The following is a 17,430-nucleotide window of genomic DNA, read 5'->3' on the forward strand; positions in this document are numbered from 1 at the left end:
AGTTACAGGGAGGTAGAGTTATTCAGTCGTATAGAACATGAGCAGGATTTCAGTAACAAAACAATGCGGAATTTCATGAGAAAATTAAGGAGGATTCACTAACAATGCTAAATACAATATTGAACCTCATGGGAACATCAGTAAGCATGCATTTACAAAACAATGTTTCTATGAGAACAGAATATAACAACGTTTCCCCTGCCAACAAAGCTCTCAACAACTGCAGAAATGAGACTTCCTTGCACCTACAGTGGTGAGTGTAGAGGCACAGGAAGAAGGAAAACACTAGAAAAAAGTAGGGAATGTGAAGGAGGAGCAGACTGTGACCAAAGAGACAGGCTGCAGCAAGACCATAGAGTGCTTTGGAAATGAAGGGGGTCTTTAAGGGAAGGTACCAAGGTAATTGCCTGGAAGTGGGATTGATGTGGGGGAACTTTTCTTTGCATGTTGGCAGGCAGTAGTCAGCATTCTGCGTATGCTGCATCTCAAAGAGCTGGGAGCTAAGGCAAGCCAAGTGCGAGGCGTTATAGGGACTGATGAGGATTTCAGTAAAGGTGGCCCCAACATACTGGTAGAAGGAGAAGAATCTCATGTCATCTCTTACAAATTTTGACCAAATCAGAGTGAAGTTGGGCAGGATGGAAAGAGATGAACTAAGTCGTCTTTGCTGCTGTGAGGATTGCTTCCAAATACCAAGGGCTAAACTAAATTGAGGCCAATTGATCTAGCTCTGTTTGAATTCAATGAAGAGATACCAAGCTACATCTACTGACAATCTGGCCCATTTGGCATTCACCCCACAGTCTAAATGCAGAACCACTACTGAAGAACTAAACAGTTTTCTCCTTTAATTCCTAAAATAGGTATAATAAATTCCTGCTGTATTATGGCTGATCCTTCTGGCACCTGTTAACAAGTGAAAGAATGAGGCTGTGGATTAACCCAAGCTGTGTACTACCAAATATACAGAGAAATGTTTACATGTCTGAAGAGCATCTGAACTTTTCGATATTTGTCTGAATCAAATTTCTGAAAGGTTCAAGACTGTCACTTTCTCTCTCTTTCCTACTTTCTGAAAATAGTGGGATGCTTGGAAAGTTCCAAAATTACCAGCAGCATCAACAATTAAATGCATAACTTACATACAATGAATACGTTGTAGATTCAGGACTGTGCTATGAACTGCCTGTAGCACTGTTAACATTGCATATGTACAGTTTAGGTTTTGCTACTGTACTTTGGCTGACTCTGTCTTTCTATGAACAAATCTACACGTCGGGTGTGCTTGCCAAACTAACCACCAACAGAATTTTATGCTGCTATGCATGAGAAAGCCTAAATTGAAATATTGGGTGCTATAAAACTTCTGCGTTGTTATTTCACCTTGGGACTACAACCCACTGTTTGTGGAATGTAATTAACCTGGTTATTTTACTAAGACACTTCAGAAACTGGAAGGAACATCAAGTCAAAGTCAGTTCCCTGTCTACATAATCCCCAATCAAGAGACACAGAGTTTGCTTACTCTGTGTTCGCAATTGCAATAGAAATGATTTGATGATTGATGATTGTTTCTTTTATTCTGGTGGAAGCATGGGGAATAGCATGGGGAATAGCAAGTGATGGTGTTCTCCTTTTAACTTGTAGTCCTGTGGTTAGGATAGGATGCTCACTGCAGCATTCAATTTCTGCTCCTGTCTGATGTGAAGAATAGATTGAACGTCGGGGTTGCACATTATGAATGCCTGTGAAGATCCAATATGAATGACAGAGACTAGCCAGTGGCCAGGAAAAAGCAAGTGAGACTAGGGTCAAACTACTGCTCTGGAGCCATGATTCTAACCTGCATCTCCCACATTGAAATGAGGACCCAAACCACTGAGCTAAGAAGGGCAGCCAGACAGCTGTTCCTCCTTTTGTGAACTTAGCCTACCCCCCAGAAATGTTTTTGGCCAAAACTATTTGGTGTATTTCTATCATACTGGTAAATAGCTTCTGGTGGAACAAAACTGCATATCTGAAATTTTTGCTCTGCTCTAACAATTTTTGAAGCACCTTCAAGCCAGTCTCCAATTTTGCACCCATTTTCAATTGCAGGTTTAATGTCGTGGGTGCAAATTTCAGGTCCACTTTAAGAAGATGGAGCCATCAATATCCTTTTGTTGCGATATAAGTGACCAAATCCCACACTCTTTCTGCCTGTCAGTTCCCTAGCCCTCACAGAGCAACAAAATGGTTAGACAAGTACAACTGAATGCTGATTGAGCCCAATCATAGACTCATAGAATCCTAGGGCTGAAAGGGACCTCAGGAAGTCATCTAGTCTAGGCCCTTGCCCAAAGCTGTGTCAACCCTAACTAAATCATCCCAGCCAGGACTTTGTCAAGCTTGGATGTAAAAACCTCTAGGCATGGGGATTCTACCATCTCCATAGGTAACCCATTCCAGTGCTTCACTACCCTCCTGGTGAGACAGTTTTCCCTAATATCCAATCTAGACCTCTGCCACAGTTGAGACCATTGCTCCTTGTTCTGCTGTCACTCACTACTCAGAACAGCCTCTCTCCATCCTCTTTAGAGCCCCACTTCAGGAAGTTGAAGCCTGCTATCAAATCACCCCTCACTCTTTTCTTCTGCATACTAAATAAACCTAGATCCCTCAGCCTGTCCTCATAGATCATGTGCTTCAACCCCCTAATAATTTTTGTTGCCCTCTGCTTGATCTGCTCCAATGCATCCACATCTATATCAGGGGGCCCAGAAGTGGATGCAATACTCCAAATGTGGCCTCACCAGTCCCAAATAGAGGGGAATAATAACCTAAGCATGTAAGCTATGTCACAAACTATATATTAATAATGATTGGAGTGCCCTAGAGCATCATTATGTGATATTGTGTTAAAGATGTAGATGGGCCATCTAAATTAAGGCTTCCAATACTGGTGGAGCTAAACAGTAGAGAATTTTTAGAACTCTTCCTTAGTGTACAGAGAACCTCTACCTACCATTAAATTAGCAACTGGAGGTGCATGTTGGTTGTTTGCAGTGATAGGCTGAAAATTCAACACCCCAACTGCTTAGAAACATGCATACAAAGCTTTTGTGTGTAGTGCAAACAAGTGAAAATACACTTTGTGAGCTAATAAATGTTTAATTGGCAAAAACTAACAAATTCATGATGACTAGAAATAGGTCCAAACAAAATCATGAATTCACCCCCACACTATATGGGGTGGAAAATTTGGGATCAGGTTCTGACTCAAGAAACAAATGTCCAGCCAGGGGTCGTGGGATTTTAAGACACTAATTTTATGCCATTGGAAACAGATTCCTAAGACAAGTGTGCTGCTATATTTCTAGAGACTGCGAATCAGTGGTTAACCTTCTGCAGATGGAGACGACTGACAAGGAAAGTCTGTGACAGATACTGCATCTCTACATAGTATCTTAGGGAACCCTTGCATTCTATGCATGAATTATTTTGTTAGTCTTTAAAGTGCTACTTGATTGCTTTTTTGTTTTGATATGCATGAATAGTGTGGCAAGGTACTCCTGTGTCTTGCCAGGTCCCATGCCTTTCACTTTTGGCTGCAGGAGTTAGGCTGCACCCATTTCTGTCTGTTAGATAACATGGGATTGGCGGCTCTTCTTTTGCTAAAAGTGGCTAACACCTTTCTAAAGATCCCATTTTGATATTTCAAAAAAAAAATGACATAATCCCAGTGCACTTTGAAATGAATGAATTATGGATGCAGACCACACACAATTTACAGTCCACAGCCTTCATTACTGTCGTTTTTTCTGTTTGCTATTAAATGACTCTGCATATCACAAACTGGAACGACCAGCTCTTTATCCAGTCTGAGATAAATATCACAGTCTCCTCTATCACCATGGAGATATGAGACTGATCTATAGAGGCAATTTGCCCTGGCCTACACCTTTCTCTTTCCCACAGTCAATGCAAGTTTAAGTGCAGTTCCAGCGCATTAGCAGCTGGCAGCTTGCACGGTGTTTCGGAGTGTTCTAACACTGCGTAGGTAGAGCTGTGAATTTCACTGATTTATTGTTCTGAACTTGATGACTCCGCAGCATTTTTGCAAACTAACCAGAGAGGCAGTTCCAGCACGTGCAATTGAGGAAGGAAAGCGTTTGTCCTAGTGCAGCTTGATTGCGTGCAGAGTGCTCCAGAAACAGGAAGTAAGGAATCAAAAAAGAGCAAAGGAGTCAAGTGAAAGTCAGATCTCTGGCTAGAAGGGCCTTGAAATGGAGTTTACTTATGCACTGCTGGTGTTAGTACTGGCTGTTTTCGCTGCTGCTTTCATCCTGCTGGTTGTGGGGACAATTTATTTTGATCTCTCCAACTCAGAAATCCCTCCTGGAGTTGAGCAGCCTGTAAAGCTCCGAATCATCCACAGTGTTTTGATTGGTACAGCAGTTCTGGTGAGTATACCTTGTCTGAGGTGACGGAGTCTGACAGGTGGGGTGCTTAGAGGAGCCAGTAAATGTCACTCTAAGCATAATGCAAATACTGGACATGGTAACCATGCCGGCTGCATTTACTTCTGAAGGCTAGATGCTAGTTTTATGCTTTCTGGCTGTACTTAGGAAGCAGTTTCTCTAAGTCTCGGTAAGACACTTTACCTTTGTAGTATGTGTGCTACAGGTTGAACCTCTCTAATCTGGAACTCTCTCATCTGGCAACATCTGTAACCTGGCATGATTTTAGTTAGTCGGATGATCACTTATCATGGGCGTGGCCAAGTTTCCTGCAGTCCCATAAAGTTGTTTACAGCCACCAGTCCTGGCTCTCTGTGTTCTGTGCTGTTATTTAGCTGCAATTTACCCCTCAGTGTCTTCTAAGAGACCAGTAAACAGTGGAAGCATTGGTAATGTTCTAGATAATATTGACCTCCCATGGTCCCACGAATTCTCTGATTTGGCACAGGTCAGGTCTCAAGGATGCCAGATGAGAGAGATTCAGCCTGTACATGTTCTTGTCTCATAAGGGATACCTAGCAGTATTAGCAAAACCCAAATGATTCAAAACCCATGGGTCAGGCCGTACTGTCAACTTACAAGGCCAAGGCCAGATAGGATTTATGAGATTTGCTTCAACGCAGAGCTGATTAGGAATAATAGTACTTTATTAAGATTATCTACTCCAAATTATTGCCAATTGTTCACAGGGTACAAATTAGCAAGCAAAGTACACAGGAATGTATATGTCTGGACAAGAAGTTATTTGGCATGCTTACATTCCTTTCTGCCATGGGGGAGTTCTGGTCCTGAAGTGCCTCATATCAGGGCTGTGATGGATGTTGTTCCACCTGGGGGATAATGTTTAGGATGCCCCAGTCAAAACTCTGCTAGGGGTAGGACCTTACAGTGGTTTTATCCCTTGGCTATTTACTGGGTGTGAATGCACTGGCTGAATGCCACTTGTAATGTTCTCAGAGGAGTTGAAGCTAGGATTGCCCTGGTTGCTGGTTTCCCTGGGTTCCCATGTTCAAATGCAGGTGCTAAGGCTAATTGCCTCAGTGCTTGGCTTACACAAGTAGCTATGGGCCAGTTCTGGTAAGACCAGCCAAGGACGGCTTGTTTATGCTGGTAGATTCAAGGCTGCGCTCAGCTGTGCATAGCAAGCATGGGAATTTCTACTTCTGTTCTCTACAGTTTGTAGACTACTCGCTAAGGCCTCTGGGCCTGCAGATGGGTCTGCCAGCCTGTTACACGAAACCTACAAAGCATGAATTTTTTTTTTTTAAAAAGGTGGTACATGTTGGGCTGCTTTTATTCCTCTCCTCCACAGTCCCAGAGCCTTTAGGCTCTGGCTGGGTCATATTTACAATTCTCTTTGCAACCATGATGGCTAGAAATTATGTTTTTGACGAAAGCCCCAGATTCTCATGAAATCACAGATTGCCAGGAGAAGGGGCTTTGGGCAAAAAAAATGTGTTATGAGAGTCATGATAAAATCATGTTTGGCAACACTGGATGAGGAAACTTGCCTTGTTCTGCTCGACGTCTGTAGCCCGCCAAAGGGCCAGGCAGAAATGCTGCCTCAGCACTGTGGGGAATACAGGATACCTCCCAGCCCTACTATCCTTCATGGCTCAGCAAAGGGGACAAGTGGGTACCAGAGCCATGGCTCTGCCCCTTCTGTTAGCCAGCTGGTTGTGTGGAGGGGGTGAAAGGCACCCCAGAACTAGGTGCGGTAACAGCCATGCATACTCAACAGTGCCTGGAAGAGTCCTGCCTACCAGAAACACTTGCCCTACAGGGAGGGCTGGTGTTAAGGCAGTAGCAAATAGGGCAATTGCCCTGGCCTCTATGCTATAGAGGGCCCTATGCGATGGGGCTGAGGTCCTGGGTTGGGGGCTCAATGTTTGGCTTGGGATCCAGATGGTGGGGCTCAGGCAGAAATCTAATGTGTGAGCAGATACAGGAGATGGGATGGGACCCACTGCCTAGTTTCTGTTCTGAAGTGTATTTTTGGCCCTGCTGGCAGGCAGCGTCACTCACACACAACTTGTTCTCCCCGCTTGCTTCTGAAGGGACAGTTCTGGAGCACTTTGCAGGCTCATCAGCTGATTGGAACAAGGGCAGGAAAAGGCTGAGGAGAGGGGTGGAAAGAACTCAGTAATGCACAGCTCCCAGGAACATGAGGCATCTCTCTGTGCCCCCTGCTCCCCAGCAATAACCTCTCCAATGTGTGACTTCTGGGGAACTCTGCTGGCAGCAGCTCTTGGTGAGCAGAGACACTCCTGATCCACACAACCATGGTGATGGAAGCACTAGGAGCACTTAAAATAGGAAATGGCTCCATCACTCTGCCTATATATTCAAATCCAGATATTTAAACTCATCAGATTATTTTAAAATAAAAGCAAAACCAAACCTCAGCTGGAAATATCCAGAGCTACAATAACCCAGACTGCATGGAATTCTGTAACACAGTGCACGCTGACAATTCATGACAAGAATGTAATGAGTCACTTTGAATTTTTAACAACTTAGGTTCTGGATTTGTCAGCTTCCCAAACGAGATCATCCAGTTCTTCTTCTCTTTTACTCACCACACGCTGGCTGCTGTGTAATGTGTCAGGTTTATATATTGCAATGTAAGTAATGGGGTTTAGAACATTTTGAAAAGGGAGTAATTTAAAAACCCAAGGCAAAAATATGGTTTGCAGTTGTTTTATTTATATTGCTTTACTACTTAGACAGTACAACCATATAAATCAATTCATTCTTTGCTTATATATAATCAAACATACTAGGATTCTTTTCTTTAAAAGCACTGTGGAAGCTCACCAGCTTGTCTTTTTCACCAGCAGAAGCTGGTCCAGCAAAAGATACCACCTCTCCTAGCTTCATTCCATGGTAATGAAATGATGGTCAAAGCAAATGCGTCAGCCATTTTTTGCTGAGAATAAACATGAGCAATAGTATATGGATTCAAAGCCCAGTGACGTCAGTAGAAGGGCTCCCCTTGACTTCCAAGAGCGTTAGCTCAGACCCTACAACCTGTTCAGAGAGGGAACAATGAGTTTGGGGCACCAGGGCTACCCCAGACTCTTTTTTCATGAAATGTCTAGTCAGCTCTGAGTTGACCTTTCCCACCACCCAAGCTCCGGTGTTCAGATGCCTGAGACGTGAAGTAGAAATGGAGTCTGAAGCAAGGGTTTTTGAGTGGTGCAGTGCCTTGCATGGGAACATAAGAATGGCCATACTGGGTCAGTTCAATTGTGCATTGAGCCATGTATCTTGTCTTTCAACAGTGGCCAATGCCAGATGCTTCAGAGGGAGTGAGCAAATCAGGCGATTTTGAGTGATCCATCCCCTGTTGTCCAGCCGCACCTTCCGGCAGTTGGAGATTTAGGGTTTCCCAGAAACTGACAGACTTACTGGGCCGCTGGGCAAGGTGTATGGGAGCGGGGTAAGGGAGGGGGGAACAGCTCCATGTTTCTGGAAGGGGCAGGGCCCTGGGTAGAAGGGGTGGAGATGGGGGCACTGTGTCACTCCCCCACCTCAGGCAGCCCTCAGAGCCACCCAGAGTGTGTGCAGCTCCAGCGATGGTTTAAAGCATCTTGGGTTCCATCCACTGCCGCAGTAGCAGTTGCAGTGGCCAGAAGCCCAGGTCCCTTTTGAATTGTCTGGCCTTGGGGCAGTTGCCCCCTTTCAGGCCTGCACCCAGTGTATGGGATTGAGTTCCAGATCTTCTTGGCTGACATACATTGATGGACCTCTCCTCTATGAATTTATCCAACACTTTTTGAGACTGGTTATACTTTTGGCCTTCACAATATCACATGGACGGGAAGGGACCTTGAGAGGTCATTGAGTCCAGCCCCCTGCTCTCATGGCAGGACCAAGAACTGTCTAGACCATCCCTGATAGACATTTATCTAACCAGTACTTAAATATCTCCAGAGATGGAGACTCCACAACCTCCCTAGGCAATTTATTCCAGTGTTTGACCACCCTGACAGATAGGAATTTTTTCCTAATGTCCAACCTAAATCTCCCTTGCTGCAGTTTAAGCCCATTGTTCCTTGTTCCTCCTTATGACACCTTTTTAGAAACAAGCTCTCTCCCTCCTCCTTATGACTCCCTTTTAGATACCTGAGAACTGCTATCATGTCCCCCATCAATCTTCTCTTTTCCAAACTAAACAAGCCCAGTTCTTCAGCTTTCCTTCACAGGAATGGGTGCTGTGTGGAGACGTACTTATTATATTTGTTTTAAAACTGGCTGCTTATTAATTCCTATTTCCTTTAACACATGGCAGTATTAACACTGGGGATGAGCCCAAATTCTGTTGAGCTAACAACCTTCTGACTGAATTGACCAATGAGGCCGACAGCCCCTATGTATGTGTGGGGGGGTGGGGGAATGGAGGGGCACTCTGTGCCTCCAGAAGAGGTGAGGCTGAGGATAATCAGCCCTTAGCACCACCTAGATTGTGGTGCGCCTCCCCCCGCACTGTCAGAGCTGTGTGGAGCGGTGCTCCAGCGGCAATTCAAATGGGCCCAGTGCATTCACACCCCTGTGTCTCCCACCACCCTGTTGGTGGGCCTCCATGTGAGAACACTCAGGTGTTACCAACTGAGTCAGTTTTCATAGAAACAAAAAATGAAGTATGGGACAGTAAGTGGTTGCTGTGATATGCTCAACATCTATGATAGGCTCTGAGAGGGGCATGGAGGGGAAAAATAATATATGCCACATGACCTTTTTTGGAAGAAATGTGTTTCATGGGTTATGACTGAAATAAAAATTCCAAGTAACATGTGACAGACTCAGGCCAGAGGGCTAGCTGAGAAGGGGAAGAATGGCCTGGCTAAATAAACAAAAGGATACCTCAAGGGCAGTGTGGAACAGCTGACCTAGGGAAGCAGCCAAGGAGAGGCTGCTATAAATCAGTTAGGGCCAGCTGAGCTCATCTGAGGCTGCCACAGGATGGTTTAAAATGCCTCACCTGCGGGGAGATGGGTAGGAGAGTGGAAGAGGAAGGTGGAGGGAGGTGAGAACAGAGAAGGTCCTATTGGGGTCCCCCTCAAGAGGGGGGATCCATTAAAATAACATGGGCCCCAAATAATTATGGGGGACAACTAAAGAGAAAAACAGGCATGGGTGTGGAGGTCAAAGGTTCAAAATAAGGGAATCGGAGAGGAATACCAAGCAGAGAACCCCGGACAATATAAGAACAGGGAAGGTGACAGTGAGACAGAGTTAGAGAACGGAAAAACCAGACCAGCATTGCCAGAGACAGCAGAGAGGGTGGAGAGTTCCCACAAGGAGTGTCCGGACTCCTCTCCTACCAGGCGACAAGGGGGAACCCTATGAGCCCCAGGACATAGGGGCAAACTGCAACTAGAACATGTGGGGCCTGAGCTACCTGCTGGACTGTGAGCAGAACAAGGGGCTGGGGCTGAGGAGTGAGGCTGACCCTGCCACATGTTATGATTTTGAGTCAACAACAGATTGTACATTTGCCAGTTCTGGTGTCACTAGCTTCTTGCTCCTAGAAAATGTCACCTTGCCAGGCTCAAGGACAACTGCACTGATGTGAGCCCCCGCTGCTGACGTTATCTGTGGTACAAAATCCCATTGGATCTAGATTAGACAGCCACCCAGAGTACTGAGCTCACATTCTCATTCATCTGTTTTTCTTTACATCTTATGCTCCTTGATTTTTTTGTAGGCAGTGCATTAGGACTCTCCTAATTCCTCATCTCTTTATGTAGCAAACATGAGATTCCTCCCCCGCACCTTGTTTTCACTTCTTTCCATCAGTACATCTGCCTGATCATCTTTAATTTTTAACTTTACCCCTTCAATCTACCCCTGGTTAGAGCAAGTCAAAATTTTTTAGTTGAATGTTATTTTTTGAATAATGATGTTTTGATTCACATCCATGAATTAGTGACAAATTTGCAGAAACAACAAGAAGTCCTGTGGTATCTTATAGACTAACAGATATTTTGGAGCATAAGCTTTCGTGGGCAAAAATCCGCTTCGTCAGAGTTGCAGAATATTTTTAGCCAAATAAAATAGGAAAAGTCAAAATACTTCATTTCAACATTTCCAAAATTAAATGGCACAATATTTTCATTACAAAATGACTTTTGCGTGAAAATTTGGCTAAATTTGCTTTTTAAAAACAGGATTTAAAACAACCATGATGCAACAAAATATTTTATTGGCTCCAGATCTTGGCTTTTTTTGTTTTGCAGCAGGCAAAATTATCTTTATTTCTGAGTTTAGTCAGAGAATTAAACAATCTCATTTGCTGCAGATTAAGTCCATTACTTCCTGATCTACCTTAAGCAGATTTGGAGAACCATTGATCATCAACCTCTTTATAACAGCCCTTAACATACCTGAAGACTGTTACCAGGTTCTATCAGGTACCCTCTGCCAGTCTTCTTTTCTCAAGACTAAATATACCCAGTGTTTAAAACTTTCCTGCATAGATCACGTTTTCTAAACTTTCCATAATTTTTATTGATTTTTTCTGGACTCTTTCCTATTTATCCACCACCTTCCTTTAGTGTGGCATCCAGAACTGAACATCCCCTTTATCTTCTTTTCACAAACTTGTCTCCAGCCTTTTTTCCATATCTCTAATGCCAGTAATGCCTATTCCAAACTTATACATCTAGCCAACCCTTTTACTTCATATAAGTCCCTCTTAAAGACTTGCTTGTGAAGCCCACAGGAAGTGAAGTTATTAAAACAAAATTTACAAAAGCAAACAAACTTGCAGCTCAGTGTAAAGTCCAATGGAAGACTTTTATTGACTGTCCTGGCCTTTGGATCAGGTGGTTGGCCATGAAGAGTGCAGAAACTACCTCCATGTCATCCATCCCAATTGGCTTCTACTTCCCAATTTCAGTTCTAGCTTATGAATGCTTTGGTCTTTGAGGTGACTAGAAAATCTCTGGGCATGATGCAAATAAATAACTTACACAACATCTGTTCACACAGAATCCGTTTACACAGTAACCCCCAGTTGTTCCGTTGTCAATATGTAAAGTTCTTGCATACGTGCCTGCCAAAGAATGGCCACTTAACTAGATGATGGTCCACTTGACTTTGGAGACGCCTTCCATTGGTTCATTTTTTTGTCTCTGAAGAACTGGTTTGTGCCTGCTCTGCTAAACTTGAAGTATATTAGAGAGTAGAAATGTGTAACTTTACATACATTGTTTATTCACATATTTTAGCTGGGCAATAATGTTCAGCAGATTATGAGTTTTGAAATAATACCCCACAAGGCAAAACATGTACATAATTTATCACAGCCTTGTGAAAGTGGTGAACATAGAGGTAAAGTCTGTCACATTACTTTATATCATCACTTTATCACTATTGTCAACTAAAAACTGAATTACGGGGAGGAAAAAGCTAGACTGATGCCTGATGAGACATCACTGAAAATGTGAGTGCAGAATCAATATGGCCAATCAGCTGTGTCAGATTTTTAAAGTGATGTTAACACTTTAGACATCCAACATGCCACATATTGCACAAGGTTTCTTGCAAACATCAAAGAGTGGTTGCAACAATGAACTGTATCAGGGTCAGCAACATTTCCTAAGGCAGAGTCCTGACATTTGATCTTTTGACCTTTGTGTATGGTGTGAGTGCCAGCGATCCTTTTTAAAGAGTCTAATTGTTCTACTTACAACAGCTTGGTTAATAAATAAAGACAGAGCTTTGCCGTTTAGCTGTGGCTGGTGGCAGGAGGGAGCGCTCTGGCATGCAGAAGTGGGGCTGGCCTGTGCCGGGGAAAAGCGAACTGAGGGGGAGTGGAAGTGGGCAGCCAGACCTCCAAACGCCTCCCTGGAATTAACTGCCTGCCTGAAGGAAGGTGGCAGCAGTTGGCAAGGTAGCAAGACAGGGCAGAACAGCAAGAGGGCTCGGACCCCATCCCAGACAGTAGGCAGACGCAGGGGCAGATGGACTAAAAAATCCCTGCCCCAGGGCAGATGGCAAGGGGCTAGCAAAGGGGCTCAATTCCTGTTTCCAGGGATAGTGGGGCAGATGAAAGGCATGAGCGGACAGAGCGGCTCTGTCCCTGTCCCCAGGGCAGATAAGGGGAAATGGAAGAGGTGGGTGGCAGAGGGGCTCAGTCGTTGTCCCCGGAGGAGGTAGGGGCTCCCCTGGACCAAAGGGAGGGAGGAGAGTTTGCTAGAAACGAGCCGAGGACTTTCACTGCCATGGTGGGGCAGGTAGCTGGGGAGTGCAGCAGTGGTTCAGCTGTGGGGAGGAGAGCCAGGATGGGGAGGGGACTGGGACACTCTTCCTTGGCTGCAGCGGCTGCGGAGGGCTGGGTCCCCCCAAGGAGCCGGGCAGGAGCTGGGCAGCAGGAGTGGTAGCTGGGGAGGCCGCCTGAGCTGCACTGAGCAAGTCAGAGGCACTCTGCCCAGAGCGCAGGCAGCAGGGCTGGGGCTGCACCCACAGAAATCTCCCCAGAGTGCCAGGCCCTTTGACGGAGATGGGGCTGCTACACTGGGAGCTGCCAGAGAGCCTGCGCCGAGCCGCCAGTGTGCTCCACACCCTGGGCAGCTGGCACCACCCGCCAGCCACAGGTACTCACGCGTCCTCTGCCCCTCAAGCACAGGCAGCAGCTCAGAACACATGTGCTCCCTGCAGCCAGGCCACTGCGTCATCCCACCTGGAGTGCCAATGAAAATCAGCACACGTGCCGGGGGTTACCAACCCTGAACTATAGGATCATATTTTAGTCAGATAATGTCACCACACTTAACCAGCTAACCTCTCTCATACACTTTCTTGCAGGCTAGGGAGAATGGAGTTTCTTTTTGCTAATCCCCAGCCTCCTTTGCTCTAAACAGGGAAAGATTTTGGAGAAGCTGGGCCTGTGCAGTCAAGTTGGCTTTGTCCGCTACATGCGACGAGGAAAGAAATTAGGAGAGGACCCCAAGCTCTTCATCAAAGACCTGCAGTTTGAGAAGGTGCCAGTGCGGGTTTACCAGCCTCGAGCACCTTCTGCTGGCAGAAGGAGAGGGGTCGTCTACTTTCATGGAGGTGGCTGGGTATTTGGTAGCATTGGTAAGTTATTTAACAAAAAAAACAAACAGAATTAAAGCTAAAAAGTCCCTGATTTTTACAAACATCAAAGGGAAGTTAGTCTGGGCCTGAGAGCTGAGAGCACATGAGTCTTCACCAGTGTTCCCTGTAGGATGAGTGTTTGGGCACTGCCCAGGAGAGATTCAGGTGTCACTTCGCTGATTAGCAGAGCACCCAAAGCTGCCATTATGTGTTTCTATTGGTGGTACACGTGTGCACATGCCTTGGTGCACAGAAGAAAATATATTTTGCCCATGGATGGAAACAATAGAGGGAATTGTAGTCTTTACTGACAATTACACCACATAGTCTGGCAGGTGTTGGCTGTTCAGACTTCTGGGCCACTGGGAAAGCGATCAGATACTGTGATGAGCATAGGCCACGAAGGGGTGGTATTGCAAGGGCAAAGAAGAGTGAGAATTAGATGGGGGAAAGGTGAGAAGTGTAATTGTTCTTAAATGCAGCACAAGGTAATGGTGTAGAACTGGCACTCCTTTCAGCTCTAGGAAGGCACAAATGAAAACACTTGTTTTGCAGATACCTATGAAGCTGTTTGCCGCTACATTGCCAGAGAAAGTGAATCCGTGGTTGTGTCTGTTGAGTAAGTGAGCTCCATCCAGTCCATCCTGGAGCTAGTCGCTCTTTATTTTGATAACTGCTTTAGAGCTGTGCTGCTTCTAGGGTGACTTCCTTCTCAGAGGGCCGTGTTTCAAGAATCCAGGTGTCTCAACAAGATGCTCAGGTTGACTTGTACGATTTTGCGGCTTTTCACTGTGATTGTGGAGAGCTAGACGGAATAGACCCTGACTAACGGTATGCCTTTGCTGCAGGGAAGATCAACCCTACCAAGGCTGATCTTCCAAAGTTTGATTTAGTGCACCTAATGGGGACACGCTAAATTGAACTTGGAGGGTGCCTCCACTGACCTCAGTACTCCTGCCTCCCCATTAGGAGTAAGGGAAGTCGACGGGAGAGTTCTTCCTATCGATCTTCTGCAGTGTGGACAGTGGCAAAAATCAATTTTAGATACATCGACTCCAGCTACACCATTGTCATAGCTGGATTTGCGTGTCTAAAATCGATTTTCCCTCCGAGTGTAGACCTGGCCTAACAATTTTGTGCATGAGCACAGTTTGCTGTCTGCGGAGGAGGCGGGGGATTAACAGATCATTTTAATTAAAAAAACAAACAAACCCCATCTTGCACCCATAACTAACGGAGCTGTCAGACACCAAGTCACAGCTTCATCTAAATTCATCTTGAGCATTTTCGTTCATCATGAGAATTTTTCCTGATTAAGAAAATAAAAACAAGAAATGTTTGTGTTTCCACAGCACCACCACCAAAAATACAGTTTATAACAGCAACACTTATAAGTGCTAGCTGTTGTCAATATAGAGATTAACCAGACAGGATTTGCATGATCCTGACCTCTATAAACACATAGTTAAGAGGTTGTCATGAGACCAAAGATCTCACAATTTAAATAGATAACATGGACAAAACAAGTATTATTAATCCACATTGTATGAACAGGAAATAGGGGTTTCAAAAAGATATTAAATGACTAAGTCAAGGTCCCTCAGACAGTCTGTGGCAGAGCTCAAATGCAGCTTGCTTATTTTCATTCTAAAACCTTAACCAGAGGATACTGCTCAGTGTTTGGTTCTGCTGGTTACAATTTACCTGTGATCTGCAAATTTAGTACTGATTGTTTGGAGGGCGGGTACATGTGTATGAGGTAATATTGATATCCTGGCTGCATAATAACAGGAGGTCTGAAAGTGGAGGAGTTGGTAGCAAATAAACTTCCAACAAGTAACAATGAATTTTCCCCACTTTCATGCTCACTCTCCCTGATATATTAGGTATCGCCTAGCACCTGAGCACACGTACCCAGCACAATATGAGGACTGCCTCACGGCTACCACACACTTTCTGAAGACAGCAGAAGACTATGGAGTGGATCCTGCCTGTATTATTGTTAGTGGAGACAGTGCTGGAGGCAACCTTGCTGCTGCTGTTTGCCAAACACTAGTGAGTCGACCAGACCTCCCAAAGGTGCGTGCTCAAGTCTTGGTCTATCCCTGCCTCCAGGCAATAGACTTCAACTTGCCATCCTATCAGCAAAACTGCGGAGTCCCCATCTTGTTCAGGGAACGCACTGCTTTCTATGTTCTGCAGTACCTGAAGGGGGATGTATCATTTTTGGAAGATGTCCTGGAGGGGTCCCATATGCCTGTAGACGTAAAATTGAAATTTAGAAAGTGGCTAAATGCAGACAATATCGCTAAGGAATTCAAGGTCCGAGGGTACAAACCCAAGGTGCCCATGGAATGCTCAGATGAAGTTTATGAGGCAGTTAAACAGTTTTGTGAGCCAGCCTTTTCCCCGCTTTTAGCCGAAGACGCTGTTGTTCGCCAGCTCCCGGAGTCGTTCATCTTGACCTGTGAGTATGACGTGCTTAGGGATGATGGTCTGTTATACAAGAAGAGATTGGCAGACAATGGTGTTCCAGTGACCTGGTACCACATTGTGAACGGATTCCATGGAATCATAAGCCTGTTTGATTATGGCATGTTGTCATTTCCAGCTGGAAAAAAGGGACTGGACAATATTGTTAACTTTCTAAGAAGCTTATGAGAACAATCATCTCAAGTCCTGAGTCTTATATTTCCTTTGGTCTTCATATATGGCCCAAAGTCTTGGAAGAGATCTACAGGACCAGTAATTTATGTCACATGATGGGCTGCCTTGACATGGTTTCCATTGGTGATGAAGTTAACAGACTTGTGTGAAATCCACTGTTACTAGTTGGAATGTTGATTGCACACTTACCTATTTTTAATGATGTCTTTGTATCATGCTGTCAGCTAGCTTCTTAGAAATATCAGTAAAGATTAAAAAATGCTATTTTAAGTGATTTTCTGGTTAGACCTGGTCATAAATGAATGCCTGTAAAGGGTTGAGCCCAGAGTGAGGGGGTTCTCTTTTGGCACACAGCTAGGTGAGCCAATGGGGAGAGAGAGAGGGATGATTTTTGAACTGAAACCCTTTCAGGCTGAGTGTCTTTGTTCTGTGGCTGGAGTAGTGAGAGACCAATATGCTTAATGCTAACCAGGCCTAATGAATCCACTAAATATCCAGGGCACATTCTAAGCTGCGTGTATAGATATGTAAATAGAAAGGAAATGTTTAATTAGACACAATCAGGTTATTTTTATGTTGGGTTTGGTGTGGGACTTTATAGGCTGGTTGATATATTTGCCCTGCACTCAGTAACTTCTAAACAGAATCCCAGGGAAGTAATTCTCTGTGCTCTAACCTTGATGCTTTTTTTTCAGTTGCTTTGTAAAACCTAGCAACCAAATATACTTTATTTTTCCGGTTTGCTAATAAATTACTTTTTAAGACAATGTTTTGGTCCCTGTGTCCTAGAGAAGTGTTTGTGACTAGATTCATGACTAGACTGAAAGGTCAGCTGTCAGGTTGCAGCTTAACTTCTTTTCTTTGTTTCCAAGCTCTTTCTGAAGGGAGGGTTAAGAGCTTGGGGTTACCTCACAGAGAGACATCCCAAGTGTGTCTTCATGGTTTTTTTTCCCTCCCCTTGGTGGTGGCAGCTACCGCCCAGGCTCAGGGAATCAGTGACTTTGGGGAACTTTTTTGAGCAGCACCTATAGAGGCAAAGTATTTTTAAAGTCTTTTGTGGGCCCCCACCTTCTGCACTCAGAGGCTACGTCTACACGTGCACGCTACATCGAAATAAGCTATTTCGATGAATAGCGTCTACACGTCCTCCAGGGCTGGCAACGTCGACGTTGAACGT

At 44.8% G+C, this 17,430-nt stretch overlaps 1 protein-coding gene across 2 annotated transcripts; it reads left to right on the forward strand.

The window, feature by feature from the left end:
* Positions 1-4,134: 4,134 nt before the first annotated feature.
* Positions 4,135-17,014, forward strand: LOC142000911 (arylacetamide deacetylase-like 4). Of its 2 annotated transcripts, XM_074975595.1 has the most exons (5): positions 4,135-4,442; positions 13,370-13,586; positions 14,142-14,205; positions 15,473-15,665; positions 16,006-16,128. In XM_074975595.1, the coding sequence occupies exons 1-5, from the start codon at positions 4,266-4,268 to the stop codon at positions 16,048-16,050; spliced, it is 696 nt and encodes a 231-aa protein (XP_074831696.1). In that variant the 5' UTR covers positions 4,135-4,265; the 3' UTR covers positions 16,051-16,128. The 2 variants fall into 2 exon arrangements, with proteins under 2 accessions (XP_074831696.1, XP_074831695.1); XM_074975594.1 differs by having other exon boundaries at positions 4,142-4,442; positions 15,473-17,014.
* Positions 17,015-17,430: the final 416 nt, after the last annotated feature.

Source organism: Carettochelys insculpta, chromosome 23 (genome assembly GCF_033958435.1).
Source record: "Carettochelys insculpta isolate YL-2023 chromosome 23, ASM3395843v1, whole genome shotgun sequence".
Lineage (NCBI taxonomy): Eukaryota > Metazoa > Chordata > Testudines > Carettochelyidae > Carettochelys > Carettochelys insculpta.

Excerpts from the sequence above, each read along its gene's own strand:
- LOC142000911 (XM_074975594.1), top strand. The coding sequence starts at position 4,266 with ATGGAGTTTACTTATGCACTGCTGGTGTTAGTACTGGCTGTTTTCGCT. Across the intron at positions 13,587-14,141 it reads CTGGGTATTTGGTAGCATTG|ATACCTATGAAGCTGTTTGC; the intron begins GTAAGTTATTTA and ends CTTGTTTTGCAG. Across the intron at positions 14,206-15,472 it reads TCCGTGGTTGTGTCTGTTGA|GTATCGCCTAGCACCTGAGC; the intron begins GTAAGTGAGCTC and ends CTGATATATTAG.